At 47.4% G+C, this 14068-nt stretch overlaps 1 protein-coding gene across 3 annotated transcripts; it reads right to left on the bottom strand.

Annotated features, from left to right (window-relative positions):
- Window positions 1-95: 95 nt before the first annotated feature.
- EIF3D (eukaryotic translation initiation factor 3 subunit D) lies at window positions 96-7597 on the bottom strand. Of its 3 annotated transcripts, none has more exons than XM_027668548.1 (15): window positions 7526-7597; window positions 7078-7211; window positions 6733-6778; window positions 6213-6349; window positions 6016-6101; window positions 5448-5520; window positions 5196-5308; window positions 4846-4978; window positions 4125-4272; window positions 3743-3873; window positions 3207-3292; window positions 2850-2979; window positions 2372-2514; window positions 1273-1553; window positions 96-231 (listed from the first exon to the last, which is right to left on the bottom strand). In XM_027668548.1, exons 2-15 carry the CDS (start codon window positions 7198-7200, stop codon window positions 218-220), a joined length of 1644 nt encoding a protein of 547 aa, XP_027524349.1. In that variant the 5' UTR covers window positions 7201-7211; window positions 7526-7597; the 3' UTR covers window positions 96-217. The 3 variants fall into 3 exon arrangements, with proteins under 3 accessions (XP_027524349.1, XP_027524332.1, XP_027524339.1); XM_027668531.1 differs by having other exon boundaries at window positions 5196-5311; XM_027668538.1 differs by having other exon boundaries at window positions 5196-5311; window positions 7078-7208; window positions 7526-7543.
- Window positions 7598-14068: the final 6471 nt, after the last annotated feature.

The raw sequence follows: 14068 nt of genomic DNA on the forward strand, positions 1-14068 counted from the left end.
GGACCGCGCTTAAAGGGGCAGCGCGGGAAGGGCCGGGGCACGGGGGACCCGAACGGGGCACATCCACACACACACACACACACACACAGCGCGGCCTCACTCCGCAAAATCAACTTTATTTCGGTTCCCCCCCCGGTTATCATCGATGTGCAGCCATTGCCCGCCTGCAGGGACGGTGGTGCCTGTCACTGCTGCCCCTCAGTGCTGGCTGCAGCATTCAGCTCTCTTCCTCTGAAACAGAAGACAAATAGCAGTGAAACGAATGCAGCTGGAGAAAGAAAACCACCCAAAAACCCAGAATAAACCATGTCTGTCAAGGAAATGCCACAAGGAACACGAAAAACCAAGGCTGCCACTTCAGGGAGATTTATCCCACCTCCTACTGCCTGTCCCTCCCTCACCCCACCTTCCCAACAAACCTGTCCATCAGCCAAGACCACACACACGTCATTTGGAATTACACAATTTACATTCCTGAGTAAATTACGCAGAGACCTAACTAACATTTCCATAATAAAATCCAGAGCAGCCATGCCAAGTTTACAGCCTAAGAAGCTGGGAGATACTTAATTTATTATCACAAAAGCAGGAGCCCTAGGATAAATGGTGTCCCACTGTCTGAACAAAGCATACAGAGATCTCGTATCAGGGATCGCAGATGGTTTTAGGCAGTGAAGCAAAACCAGCTGTTGTCCACAGGGCACCACCAATCCTCCAAAACTCCCATCCTGACTAGCCAGCGAGTGCTCTGCTTCAACAGCCACTTCAGGAAAGCCTTCACTGAGTTACCTCAATTGTGCTCCATCACCACACGTTTTAAATGTGTCATCTGATAGTCACTGCCATTTCTAAAACTGTAGTCAAAAAATATCCCAGTACCAACAGAAATCAGCACCCACCCACTCCTGCAAATCTTGGGGCTGCTGAATGAAGGCCTCGGCAGGCTTCATTTTCTCAGCCAGTGTTCTGGATCTGGGACCTCTCTCCCCTACCCCTGGTAAAATCAGTCCTCATTAAGTATCTGTACAGAAGCACAACATCTGCATTTCCAGCTCTCTATTCTTTTTCCTTCCAACTGAGTACTCCCAATGTCACCCACACCTTTCCAGCCGAGTCCCATCCTTGGGACCACATGTTCTCTGGCCTTGTTCCTCTCCTGCCACTGCACTGGCCAGATCTCATCCTGTGGCTCTGGTCTTTACCACGGGTCACCCCTTTTTATCCAGACCAGTACATCACTTAGAAGTGTAAATCCCCAGGTATGCTACAAACCTTCCTCTTCCTCTTCTTCCTCTTCATCCTCCTCATCTTCATCAGAGCTGAAGGTGCCATCAGGCAAACTGTAGATGCGGATCACCTGCTTGTTGGGGTCCTTGAGGATGAGGTACTTCCCCTCATCCAGCTTCATGCAGATGTCAATGACACATCGCAGGATGCCCCAGGCATTCTCTATGCTCAGATTAATCTGGCTGGCAAACTCATTTGGCTTGAACTGCTGCGTGCCCAGGATCACATGGCGGGCAGAGTCCTTCACGTGGTAACGGGATACGTACCTAGGGGGGCAAGAAGAAACCAGAGGGGTATCAGGAAATTAAGCTCAGACAGCAGAAGAATGGCAGCAAGAAAAGCACTGTGATCATCTTAGTTTTGTTTTCTGGGCTGAAAAATCCTAATACTCCAATGCTGAAAGCTAAGAGGATCTCCTGGCTACAAACTGCCAATCAGTAATGCACCTGGAAATCCCCAAATCGGATGGAGTGGTACAAAAGATACAGAAGAATTAGTCGCACAGATAAAAATTAAGCAATAGCATGATTAGCTGGGAGTTTGGAATTAAGCATATGCAAAAGTATCAGTCCTGTGTCTGAGGGTTTAACCTAGGATTGCAGAACCACTAAAAGAGAGTCAGCAGATGCCTCCCGTTCATTACCCACAGCACAGACTCAAATGATTTTAAGCTGATAGTTCAAAAAGGGCTGTGGCCATACCCTCCCCCACCACCCAATTTCTCAGTAACAGGGCACTGAGGAGGATCTCAATCGGATTCCTGACAGGCAGCACACTCACTGCGTTTATTTTCCTTGCTGGTGACCTCAGCAAACAGGCTGACAGCCACAGAGGTCACCTGCCCTTCACATGTGTGGGGTCTCACGAGGTCAGCCACAGCAAGGGCACATCAGCCTGATGCTGATGGGTAGCAGCTCACACCAAGGCTGTTGTGCTCATCACAAGCTTTCCCTTCTTGGCTACTCTGGCATTTGGTTGTTTTATGATTACTCATTCTATAAATGCTTCATTTAGACATATATATACTGCGTTTAATCATGGAAAATGCACCTTGAAGACGTTTGGTGTGAAAACCCCACCTTACCCAAGTTTAAGATACTCTGATCCAGCCAGCAGTGCACAGCATGTCCAGCGGGCTAATTTGTAGCTGTTATTTTTCAGCTCCGTGGCAATCACAGCTCCTCGCTGGGAGTCCAACTTCTGGCGCCAGTCTACTCCATTGCAATACTGAGAGGAGAATCAAAACTAGTGTCAGTCTGACAAGCTGGGACTGCCCAACTAGTTAGAAAGGGTAGTTTGTGAGGGAAGAATTCACGAGGGAAGCATGGGAACAGACTGGCCACTGTGCTGAACACCTGGAGACAAGAGTGTTAAAACCAGCTACATCTCATCTGGGGGACAATCCCATCAGCACTGCTTGTCCACCAAAGTTATACTCCTTTGGTGGAACATAACACACAGGGGACACCGCCAGATGTTTGTCTTATCTTCTCTGCTGTACCTGGCATGTCAGGCAGCAGTGAAGCAGTTAGAGCTAGCTTTGGAATCCCATTCTTCCTCACCCTGGAATCCCACTCGTTCAGTGTTTTGATGTTGATGAATGACACTTCTCCATTAGCTCCTGTCATCACTCCATCATGTTCACAGCGGACAATGAGATCTATATCATCTCCCAGCTTCCACCTTCGGTATCTGCCAACAAACAATCCAGCCGGTTATTCTGACCTTTGTTCTCTTCCAGATCCATGCAAGCACTCGGCAGAATCTTTTCCTCCTCTATCTGTTCCCTGTGAAGTTATCCACAAATCCCTCTCAAGGTAAAGCTCCTATCAATAACAATCCTAATTTGTTTTGCCTCCATATCACACAGACATCCTGCCTCCTTGCCAAACCTCGGCATCAGAGCAGTATCAACATACCTGTATGCAACAGAGGCTACTTCGTTTTTATCCATGTCATCCTCCACAAAGGGGTTTGGGTTAGGAAACTTATATTTCTCCTTTCCCTGTAGATGAAAACAGAAGGGCATGTTAGGAGGAAAAGCCTGAGACAGCTCTCCCCTACTGGAAAAATATTCTTTTACGGCAACAGTTTTTCCCTTATATAGAAAAACACCAAAACATAAAACAGCTGATGAGAAGCCTCATGTTCATGTTAGTCACAGTGCTATAAGCAGTACTTGTAATGGCACTTCAGCTTCAGTAAGTGTACTCAGAAGCCTGTCTGCATCACCAAGGGCAGTGAGATGATTTCTCTGTGAAATAAGCATGAAAACTTTTCTACAACAAAGTCACACTGCTCACCAGAAGTAATCCCACCTCCTTCAAAACTGAAAGAACATCAGTGTAACATAACTGTCAATTAAAATCTTTCTGTGGTGTATTAAAGCAGTCTTAATGAAGTTTCAAGACTCTCTGAAACACAGGCCCTACTATTTAGCACTGCTCCACCTTACCATCCTCAGACACTGCTGGGAGAAGTTATGATTGATGTAGGTAGCTTCCATGGCAAGGTTGCGTGGAGAATTAAAGGAGTTGCCCTCTTCCTGTGGTGGTTCATTGGCTGTTTCACTCACTGTCAGGAGGTCTGAGAAGAAAACCAGACACAAGTGGTTATACTTGGGGGAGAAACTATGTCAGCTTCAGTGAGTCTCTAGCCACACAGTGGAGCAGATCAATACTGAAGTTCCCTCCACAGCTATCAAGTGTACTGCAGTAATCAGATTGTTCAGTGCTCTCAGTCTGGACACTGAGATACAGAATAAACTCAAGTAAGCATAAAGAAAATTAGACCCTTTAGCTACTGCAACAGAAATTTCTTTCAGGACTTTTCCTCACCAAAATCTGAGTTGTCCCTCTTGTCAAAGAAAAGCTTGGATCCAACTCTCTGGACAATGATGTCCCAAGAATAGACAGAGCGAGTGCAGCTCATCAGTGTGGCCAGGATGGCATCTGTGGCAAACACATTCCCTTGTGTCTTGGCCAGCTATGGATACAAGAGGAGGAGAAAACCGTTTCAGCAATAAGAGCAGATACCCCTTCCCTAGCCAGGATGACAAGTGCTAGCAAACCAGACGACTGATTTCTTCTCCCATTCTGAGGAAGCTGGACCAGTAAGTACCCCACCGACTATTAGACAAAGCATGAGGTACTACCCAGCAATCCTGGCCCACCCTCATCCACACAAGGGGAAAGCAAGAAACCACTATGAAATGTGTGTTGGAAAATGCACGGCTCTTTATTGCCAGTGAGGTCACAAGAAAGAAGTCTCTGAGCCTTCCTCACCTCCAAAAGCAGAACCCTCAAGAATCACGTCTCTTGACATAAGAGTTTCCTTCCCAACAAGTATCAGTCTGCCTGACCTCCCAGAATGACAGCTTTTCCTTGGCCAGTGTTCCTAACTTTGCATTAATCTAGCTCTGCCTTGGACCTAAGAAAAATGATGATATCAGCTAACACTTCTTTACTTTTGCCCTTTGGTCTGACGGTGCCAGCTGGTCTCCAACAACAGCACACACTGAGAAACACACTACTGGGTTTTACAAACCAGCAAACATACCTTTCGGATAACTGGGTCGTCTGTAGTGGTGACAGTATGGAAGATGCGCTTAATGCTCCTCAGGAGCTTCTCATTCCTTGTTGTAATGCGGTCAAAGGCTTTGTCATAGTACTCCAGGGCTCCACAGCACTCTCTGCAGAGGCAAGAGAACCATTTTGACATCCCTCCTAGGGATAACACCACTCATGAACCGCACAGGACTGAAGAGCCTGTTGGGTGTTCCATTACCTCCCTGTGCTTTGGGTACCTCAATGAGAACACTGGGACCAGGTCAGGAGACCCTTGCCCTCCTGCTTTCCAAAAATCTGGTCACTTCAGAAAGCAAACAAATGGCTGTTTTAGGAACTCACATGTCCTGTGGCTCTGACACCTCCAGATAGCGCATTTTCATCAGCCGAGGGAAATCCATCTCCTCCTTCACCTCCCAGTCACTGCGAACTTCAACAGAGGAGTCACGAGGTTTCTGCTGTGCGGCCAGAGGTAGCACAGATAAAGAGAGAAATGGAGACACAGCACATCAGGATTTGTGCAAGAGGAGCTGCCCCATGAGTGCAGCCAGCAAAACCAAACCATCACCGGTGGCACAAAGCTTGTCAGTTTACCTGTGATTTTTGGTCCCACTTCTGCCTCACTCCAAACTGTTTTTGAAACTTCTTTTGTAGGCGCAAACGATCTCTAAAATGACAAATGTGAGAAAAGTCATGAACAGAAGTTCTCTATTCCTGTATGCCACAACCATTCCTCCACTTCCAAACTACCACCTGAAGAGCAGTGCTTTCAGGCACTGAGCCGCTGAAACATTTGCTGAGCCATCTGTTGATCAAGATGCCTGAGGCATTAAAAAGTCTCTGCTTTGCTCTGAGGAGCTCTTTACATAGTTTTGTATCTAAAGACTGCAACGTACTTGTTGGAAAAGATATTCTCTGTTTGGAACACCATGTTTACTTTCTAAATGGGACTCAAAAATTCCCCTAAATTCTTAGATAGCTGTTTGAAATCCACTCGTACGTACTGCTGACACCAGCAGAACATCGGACTTGAAACATCCTGAAATTCTCCTCTGATGACTGTTTGCTCCAGCAAGTTCTGTAACAGTAACTTTGCAAATTTACCAACAGCATGTTCATGCATTCCAACCAAAGCTTGGTACACTCATCTCTGCAGCCTCACCTCTCCTTCTGCTTGGCACTCTTTGGCAGCGTCTGCATGCTGAACTGCAGCATGTTCCGACGGTCCTTGTCTCTCCGAAGATTCCTCTGTGGAAATGATGGAAAGGAAAAAAAAAAAAAAAAAGAAGACATTTTACTCATGAAATACTTCTGTGCTACCGAAGGTCTCCTCTGAGCCTGTCTCTGAGAACACGTTACCTGTGCGAATCGCATGCGGTTCCTCTGGTATGCCGTTTTCTGCGTCCGTGCTGTATCCACCAGCTGGAAGCTGGTCTCATCCTCCTCGTGGAAATATGCATATTGGCTACCGCCACCAAACTGCGAGGAGTACTTGTCTGGAAACAAAACAGAGCATCTTGACACCAAGCTTCCAAGAAAAAAACTCTGATACTTCGCCCCTTTCTCTCTCAACTGCCTTCACCTAAGCCTTATGCCTCAGTTGGGTCTCTTGCCTTACACCTGCATCTCTTCCCCCTTGCAAGTCTCCCTCAGGAGCCCTGGTCATCAGACAGTACAAAAATCCAGAGTAAGCCCCAAGGACAGGGAGAGCCCCACAGAGCTCTCCCAAGGGTGAAGCACACTTTCTAAATTAAGATGCCTGGCTTGCTGACGTGTGCACGTAATCACAGGGTGGGTGTGAGACATGAAAGCAGGAACGACGCTTGGAGAGAACTTTGTAGAAAATAAACCACAGCAGCAGCCACCAGGCAACACGTACTTGTGTATCTCTTATCCTGATACGTGGCTCCTGTCCAATCAGCCACCTAAGGACAAGCAGAAACAGTCAAAGTAAGTGAGTGCTAACATAACATTTCCCCCCAACTCTGCCTTTGTACACGCAGGACTCCAAGCAGCAGAAGCAGTGCTCTCCAGACTAATCCTTCTGACTCCCACCTCTGCTTGCCAGCCCTGCCAGCTGTTCACAGCCATGCCCTGTGTTAGGAGGCACTGAAAAGGGTGCCAGAGGAGCAGCCGCGGTGACAGGCAGCAAACACCAGCGGCAGCGTGCAGGGGTGGCAGGCCAGAGGGCACACAGAGCTGCGGCCCAGCACGGCCGAGGTACCTTGCCCAGGCGGTCCCCTTTGCTGAACGGCTGGTAGGGCATGTCCTTGAACTGCTCGGGCACAGCACACGGGCCCCATCCGGAGGGGTTGTCCTGGATCACGGGTGTCACAAACTTCGCCATTTTTTAGTCTTCTGGAAGGGAGAGAAAATAAAAAACCCCAAACCTCTCAGCAGCCGCACGGCGAGGCACTGAGGCCCGCGGCCTTGCCCCGCACAGGCCTCGGCGAAGGCAAGGCGCCTCCGGCGGCTGGGCCCAGGTCGGGTCGGGGGGTCTCAGTGGGGGCTGCGAGTGCCAGGGCGGGGCGGGGCGGGGCGGGAACGCGGCCCCACCGGAACCGGCGGCAGCGGCAGGGCGGGGCTGGGGGGTCCCGGTACGCGCGGGCGGGTGTCGGCGGGGCAGGAGACCAGCCCTGGGGCGGCTCCGGCGCCTCCCGCGCCCCCCTCACCTGCGCGGCCCCGGCGCGGTCCCGATGGCGGCGGATCCAGCGGCGGATCCGGCAGCGGATCCGGTGGCGGCGGGCAGGGAACGAGCCGCGCGCAGCCCCGGCGCGTCCTTCTGACGTCAGCGCTGTGCGACGGAAGTGCCTTCGTCGTAAAAGTTAAAAAAAAAAAAAAGGAAAAAAAAAAACCCCCCCCCCCTCCCCCCCCCCCCCCCCCCGCAACAAACACCAAAACAACAAACCCACAAAAAACAAAGAAGCAAAGAAGCGGAGCGTGGCTGCCTTAAAGCATCAGTGTTGTTGCAAAACGTGAAATATTTAAAAATATTAATAAAGGATGTTCTTTGATGTCTGATCTTTGTGTGCTTTCAAGTCTAATCAAAAAGAAAGGAGATTTAATCCGTGAAACAGAGAGCAGCTAACAAGCCCTAACTGATTCCAGGTGTTAGAAAGACAAATCACTTGTCTGTAGAATTAACTTGCCAAGGTTTCGGGCTCGACGTGTTTCAGATCTCAGACCTAGGGGGAGGTTAACAAAGTTTGGGAAGAAGGATGTATCACTGACAGGGGACACAAAGAATGTAGAATTAATGGGCACCCAGGTCATTAGGCAGAAGCCCCAAGATAAGGAAGAAACTAAGACAACTCAGCAACTGTGTTGAATCAGCTCTGACTGAGTAAAAGGTAATTCTGGCAGGGGGAGATCATGACCACGGACCCAAAAAACCCACTGACTTTAAAAAGGAGAAAGACTGAGCAAGAAGACTAATTGGTATGAGAAGTGAGACAATTGTTAACCAATAGGAGATAAAAAATTGATTAATAAGAGAACTAGGAAACTTGTAGCCAAGGAACATTAATGGCTTTGTTTGCTAAAATGTATAAACTGAGTTTTGGTAGTAGTTGCGCTGGCTTTGTGGATTTCCCCCCAGCACCCCTTTCTGCACAGAACTGTAAATAAATCAAATACATCGACTGCGTGTGTGGATTGGCCTATTGCACACCATGTGAAAGAACCTATTTTGGGACGACAGTGTCTTTTACTGAAATTTTGCTCCTGCTTAATCGCCGCTTAATAAGAAAAATGTGTGGGAGTGGGAAGAGAGTGACATTAATGATAGTAAATTTGCCCGATGGATTAAAAAGCTCGAGTTTGGCTTTTAAGTGTAAAAACCAGGGATGACACAAAACAAATCCATTTGGGTTGTACCTAGATGTCATAAAGAGGATGAAAACATGGTTTTCTCTGTCTGCTGATGGCTTAGCAGAACACAGCAGCTCAGACAGCAGTGGTGTCAGAAACATCTCCAGTGCTAATGATGATTATACTTCCTGCAAATGTGGAACTTTTGGCAGAAGTATTTATCCTATGGTAGGTAAATGCCTGTTGGAAATGGTTTTGGTGAAAATGACTCGCCTGCTAGCAGCCGGGTGGGATATGCTACCTAACAAACTTCCTCTATTCTCTGTCTATCCTCTATTCTCAAGAAGATCACTTGAGCTTTACGACCACACAAAGGGCTGCCCAACCTCGAGGTTTTTTTTTTTTTTTCATTTTGTAGAAACATGAGTTCAACGTACCTTACAAATCATGTATTGAAAGAATACTGTTCCTCAGTTTAGTCAAATTTCAGCTACTAGTGTGCAGTTCCTGTGTGGTTGTGCCAGGTTGCTTTACAGACATGAGATGGAGTTACTGTGAAGTCTGGTAGGTAAATTCCTGTTTTCACAGATAAAAATGGAGATAGAAGTTAATAGATGACTTTGATAGAGAACAGTCTTACAGGGCTCTGAACAAGAAGTATGTCCATAAAGTCAGGTGCCAGGACAGAATATGTGACTTAATGCTGTGCCTCTTTGTTTTCTCACACACAGAGCTTCTTAAAATAAAAATATATTCCAACCTCTGCAAAGGTTTTGTAGAAAATCAGGTACTTTTTCGTTGTAGTTGTGTGATCATTCAACTGACTTTGTTTTGCAAGGTGTTACAAAACACTTGATTTTGAGAGTTAAAGATGTGTGAAGAATGGGAATTGCAGTTGCTCTTGCTGTATTTATAGTGTAATATTCAAGTTTTTGCATTGTCCCTGATGTCTTCCCTGGACCTGCTAGAGGGGAGACCTAGGGCTGGAAGTTAGGATGCAGCCTGTCTAGGAGACCATGAACCAGTGATTTAATACAGCATGTGCCTCAGGTCCCTGCCTGTGTAATTGGGAGAGTATTTCTTCTCAGGAAGTGAGGTCAATAAATCATTAAATCCCAGATGTTCCCATGCCAGAGTGATTGAAATTTTCTCTACCCCTAAAAAGAGCAGAATCCGATTTATAAATCTCTTTACCTCGCAGGCTAAAATCTAACTCTTTAGAGAATTTTACTGGGTATCTTTTACCCAGGAAGAGTCTAGATCAATATTTTCCGGGCAGAGAGGTGTGCATTTTCTTCTTTATTTACCACTTGTAATTCCTCCTCGAGGAAGAACCGGAGCTGCAGCAGTCTTTGCTTTGACAAGACACCCTGCCATTAATCAGAAGTGGGATTATTAAAGTGCCTTTCCCCGCTAGTGAAAAAAATCCACTTATAGAAATACAGTTTATAAAATACAATCTGTAACTGTCTCACCTAAACAGCCTTTTTGGAGACAAACATCATTAGTGCTGGAACTGCCTTACCAGTTGCTTGCAGTGTCTCGGTGCGATACCAGCTCCATGTGACGCCCATAGCACCCGGCTCTCACACCCCCCCCAGCTGGGGCAGTGGGATGAATGGTCTCAGAGGGACTGAGGTGGTGGTGATGAAAAGAGCAAGAAGTTCTGAAAAGAGAAATAGATTAAGGAATGAATGAAGAGAAATAGACTGATAAACCACAATCCCTTGCTTTCCAAGGCTTCCTCTTCACTCCTGAGCCTATGTGAGATGCACACAAGAGAAGGTAGTGCTGCTGCTGCCTACCAGATACAGCAGATCATGTTCAGCTTGGGTTTAGCCCATCAGACTTCTTATTCTGGTGTCAGAGTTGGGTATAGTTGTGGGTCAGAGGAGAGAGCATGCAAAGGGAGTGGCCGGTGTGGGCCATGGATCCCCTGGGCACGGATCTAACCTTCCATTTTCTTAGCAAGGCAAAGAAGACTTCTAAGAAAAAAAATCCAGTCTTAAGCAGGGAAGGTTTGCTGCCACACTTAGAATCATAAAATGTTAAGGGTTGGAAGGGATCTTAAAGATCATCTAGTTCCAATCCACGCTGCCATGCCCAGGGATACCTCCCACTAGACCAGGTTGCCCAAGACCTTATTCAACCTGGCCTTGAACACTACCAGAGTTGGGGCACCCACAACCTCCCTGGCTACCTGTTCCAGTATGTTGCCACCCACACAGTAAAGAATTTCTTCCTAATGTCTAGCCTAAATTTCTCCTCTTTCAATTTGTACCCATTACTCCTTGTCCTATCACTACAGTTCCTGAAAAAGAGTCCTTCTCTGGCTTTCCTGTATGCCCTCTTCAGATACTGGAACGTTGCTGTGAAGTCACCTCGCAACCTTCTCTTCTCCTGGCTGAATAGCCCCAATTTTCTCAGCTTCTTTTACATCAAATTTACTAGAAGAGAGAGTGGATCTGTCTTGCTTCATGCCAGGCACTGCACCTCCTGTATCCTGTGCCATGCTGTGGCTGGGACCCTGCAGCTTCGTGCATCTCTTGTCCTATCTTGGTGACCCCACACACTGCTGCCACAAATAGTTTGCCACCTGACCTCTGGCTTTCATTAAAGGCACGTGAAATACATCATTTCCTGGAAAAGTACTCAAAATACACTTGCTTGCAATCATTTGATCCTCGATCCATAATTTCAGTTCATCAGTTAATTAATCATTTAATCAGTTAATAAGACTAATCATTCTTCCCTGGAAGATGCTCATGAGAACAGCCAGGATAAATTACTCCCATCTGTTTTTTCATTCTTGTCTCCCACTTCTCTGGTTTTGTGCTCTGTGTTGGTGTTAGCAGATCTGTAAAAAAGGGACTTATTCCAGCACTGTAGCTGTTCCAGTCCAAATCCTTCACTGCCATCCTCCTCCCCTGCAGTTTGGGGCTTGTTGGAGAGCTGTCGCCCTGTGAGTTGTCGCTGCGTTGAGCTGCAGCCTCCTCCTGCTGAGCTCGGACAATATACAGCTCAGGCAGTGTTACCAGGCGTTTGCCAGGTTTAAAGGGAGGAGAGCAAGCCCAAGCACCCAACCCGTCAGGGGCCTTTCCTAGAAAATAGGTCATCTCTGCCTTGAAAATGCCTAGGAAAGCCTTAAGACAGGGGCTGTTTTCCAGCTTGCATGACTGTACTTCCACTCAAAGAGGCAGCTGAGGATTGGAAGACTAATGTTCACATTAAAACACTATTTTCCAGTAGTTCCTTTTATCATTCCTATAATAAATGCATCAAAAATAGACATTTGGGTTCCATTTCCTCACTAAACACCAAACATCCAACACCCTGTGTGCCTGTGCCATATGCTTAGTCTCCACTGCTCCGTACTTTTTGACAAACCCAGAAACCAAGGGAAATAGTCCTCAGCCCTAACACCTTCCCACTGCAGAGAACCCTGATGTTTACACACACCTCTTCAGGTCAGGCTCTTCTTCTACAGTCACTGTCATCATCTTTAAAGCAGCAAAACTCATTGCTGGCTCCAGGGCTTTTGTTGCAACCAACCTTGGCCGTGTATGAGCTGGCTCCTGCCACAGGCTTATGTTTACAGGCTTGTGTTTACAGGCTGGGAAGCCCTCCATCCTTCCCTGGCCCTCTCCTTTGCATCCTGTCTTTCCCATGGCACTTCTATCTGCCTTCTCAGTCTGTTTTTCTCTCAGTCCAGGAACTTTGCTGCAATGTATGACCTCCTTTCCAGCATCTTCATCCCTCTCCCTGGTGCTCTGGAGGCTGAACTGCCCTCCTCACGTGCCAGTTGCTCACCAGCTTTTTCAGGGAAATGCTTGATCGGATTTTCAGGAACCCTGGAAAAATGGCCATAAAACAATTTTACAGTGTGCACGATGTGAATCTGATTTTTAATTTGCTGCCTGTATGATCTAGTGAGGCTGGGAGCAGGTGGCACCTGGCAGATTTGCTGCGTGCATTCAGACCAGCCATGTCCATTCAGTAAGGTCCACACAAGGAATGTGCTGAGTTTATTGTTCTTGGTAGCAGATAGTGCTTTCACTGTAAGGTTTTTTTCCCTCTTCCTCCTCCTGCCATTCTGAGCTCTTACTGGCTGCTGGGTGGACCATCTTGCCCTCATGGACAGACAGAAACTGGGCACGGGCAGGCTTACCCTTCTTAAACCATGCTGCTTCTGTAGGCTGGGCTCAGAAAGCATTGTCTGCTCCTTTCATGCTACTAGGAAAAGCAACAAATTTTTGGTGCACCCAAAAATTGTCTTTGTCTGAATTAGTGCTGTCTCTTGCCTGGTTTTGACTGTTTTTACCACCAATGTCAGAGCTTTTTCAAGGTTTCTATAGCTTTGATCATCAGGGCCTGGACCACATGTATCATCAAAGAGGTAGTGTGTGTCACACTGCATCCACACCCTTGGCTACTGAATACTGCCCTTTTCAGAGCTGTAGAAGGAGTCCAGGTCCAGCTGCCTCCCCGCAAACTGTCAGCAAGATTGCCTCCTTTGATCTGCACTCAGTGCTGGATTTTATCCCAGCAGCCAACAGGCTAATTCCACAAGTTTATTCTACAAAGCTCAGTTAGAGCAGTTGGTGCCAGCAGCATCCCTGCTGGCTACAAGCCTGCATCAGGAGATGAAGGCTGGTGCAGTGGCTGGAGTATGAGCTTGGGAGTCCACAGGCTCAGCTGTAAATCACTGCTCTGTGGCTGTTTTCTAGGCCACACCAGTAAGCTTCTGCAGTGGGAACTTGTCACCTCCATGTTGCACAGGGAGGGACAACATTTTCCTGCCTCACCAGAGGAAAAACACAGTGGAGACAGAAGCTATCGTGAAGATGGGGAACCACATCAACAGAGGTAGAAGCAGACTATGGCTGCTGCAGCTGGGAAATGCTGCATAGATCCAGCTGGACCTGCAGAAGGCAAGAGGATGGGGCCCTGGGTGATGGAAGGTTCAAGGCACACTATGCCTTCTCAGCATTTAGTGGTTTGCTTTTCAGCTGCAGGAGCCCTGCTCCACGGCCTGCAGTTATCCAATGCCTGTGTTATATGCAAAGCTGCCCTCAGAAGTGATGCAGATGTGAGCAGAGCTATGAGCAACACGGGCTTTTTTTACAAGGGCCCTTGCCCAGCACAGAAATTCCCACGGTTATTTCCTTCAACATCATCAGTGCTAGAGTAACTTCTGTGAAAAATCAGAATCTTCTGGGCTAAGCATGCTGTGCAAATGCTCCTGCCTGGCTGGTCCCTCTTCTGGTAAGCTTAATGTTTATGCCAGCCAGGAAAAGGGGTCTAAGCAGAATATCAGGAGGCAGGAAGAGAGTCCAAGCAATTTCTGCTAGGGAGCAGAGTCAAATCCCATTTGCACAAGACCTGGTTATTTTGGCAGTAAGGAG

The sequence above is a fragment of the Corapipo altera genome, unplaced genomic scaffold (assembly GCF_003945725.1).
Source record: "Corapipo altera isolate COAL_440 unplaced genomic scaffold, ASM394572v1 1, whole genome shotgun sequence".
In the NCBI taxonomy this organism is placed as follows: domain Eukaryota; kingdom Metazoa; phylum Chordata; class Aves; order Passeriformes; family Pipridae; genus Corapipo; species Corapipo altera.

Coding starts and splice junctions, on each gene's coding strand:
- EIF3D (XM_027668531.1), bottom strand. CDS start 7,200: ATGGCGAAGTTTGTGACACCCGTGATCCAGGACAACCCCTCCGGATGG. Junction 6,350..6,732: donor TCAGGATAAGAGATACACAA/GTACGTGTTGCC, acceptor TTTTGTTTCCAG/ACAAGTACTCCTCGCAGTTT. Junction 4,979..5,195: donor GTGTCAGAGCCACAGGACAT/GTGAGTTCCTAA, acceptor TTGCCTCTGCAG/AGAGTGCTGTGGAGCCCTGG.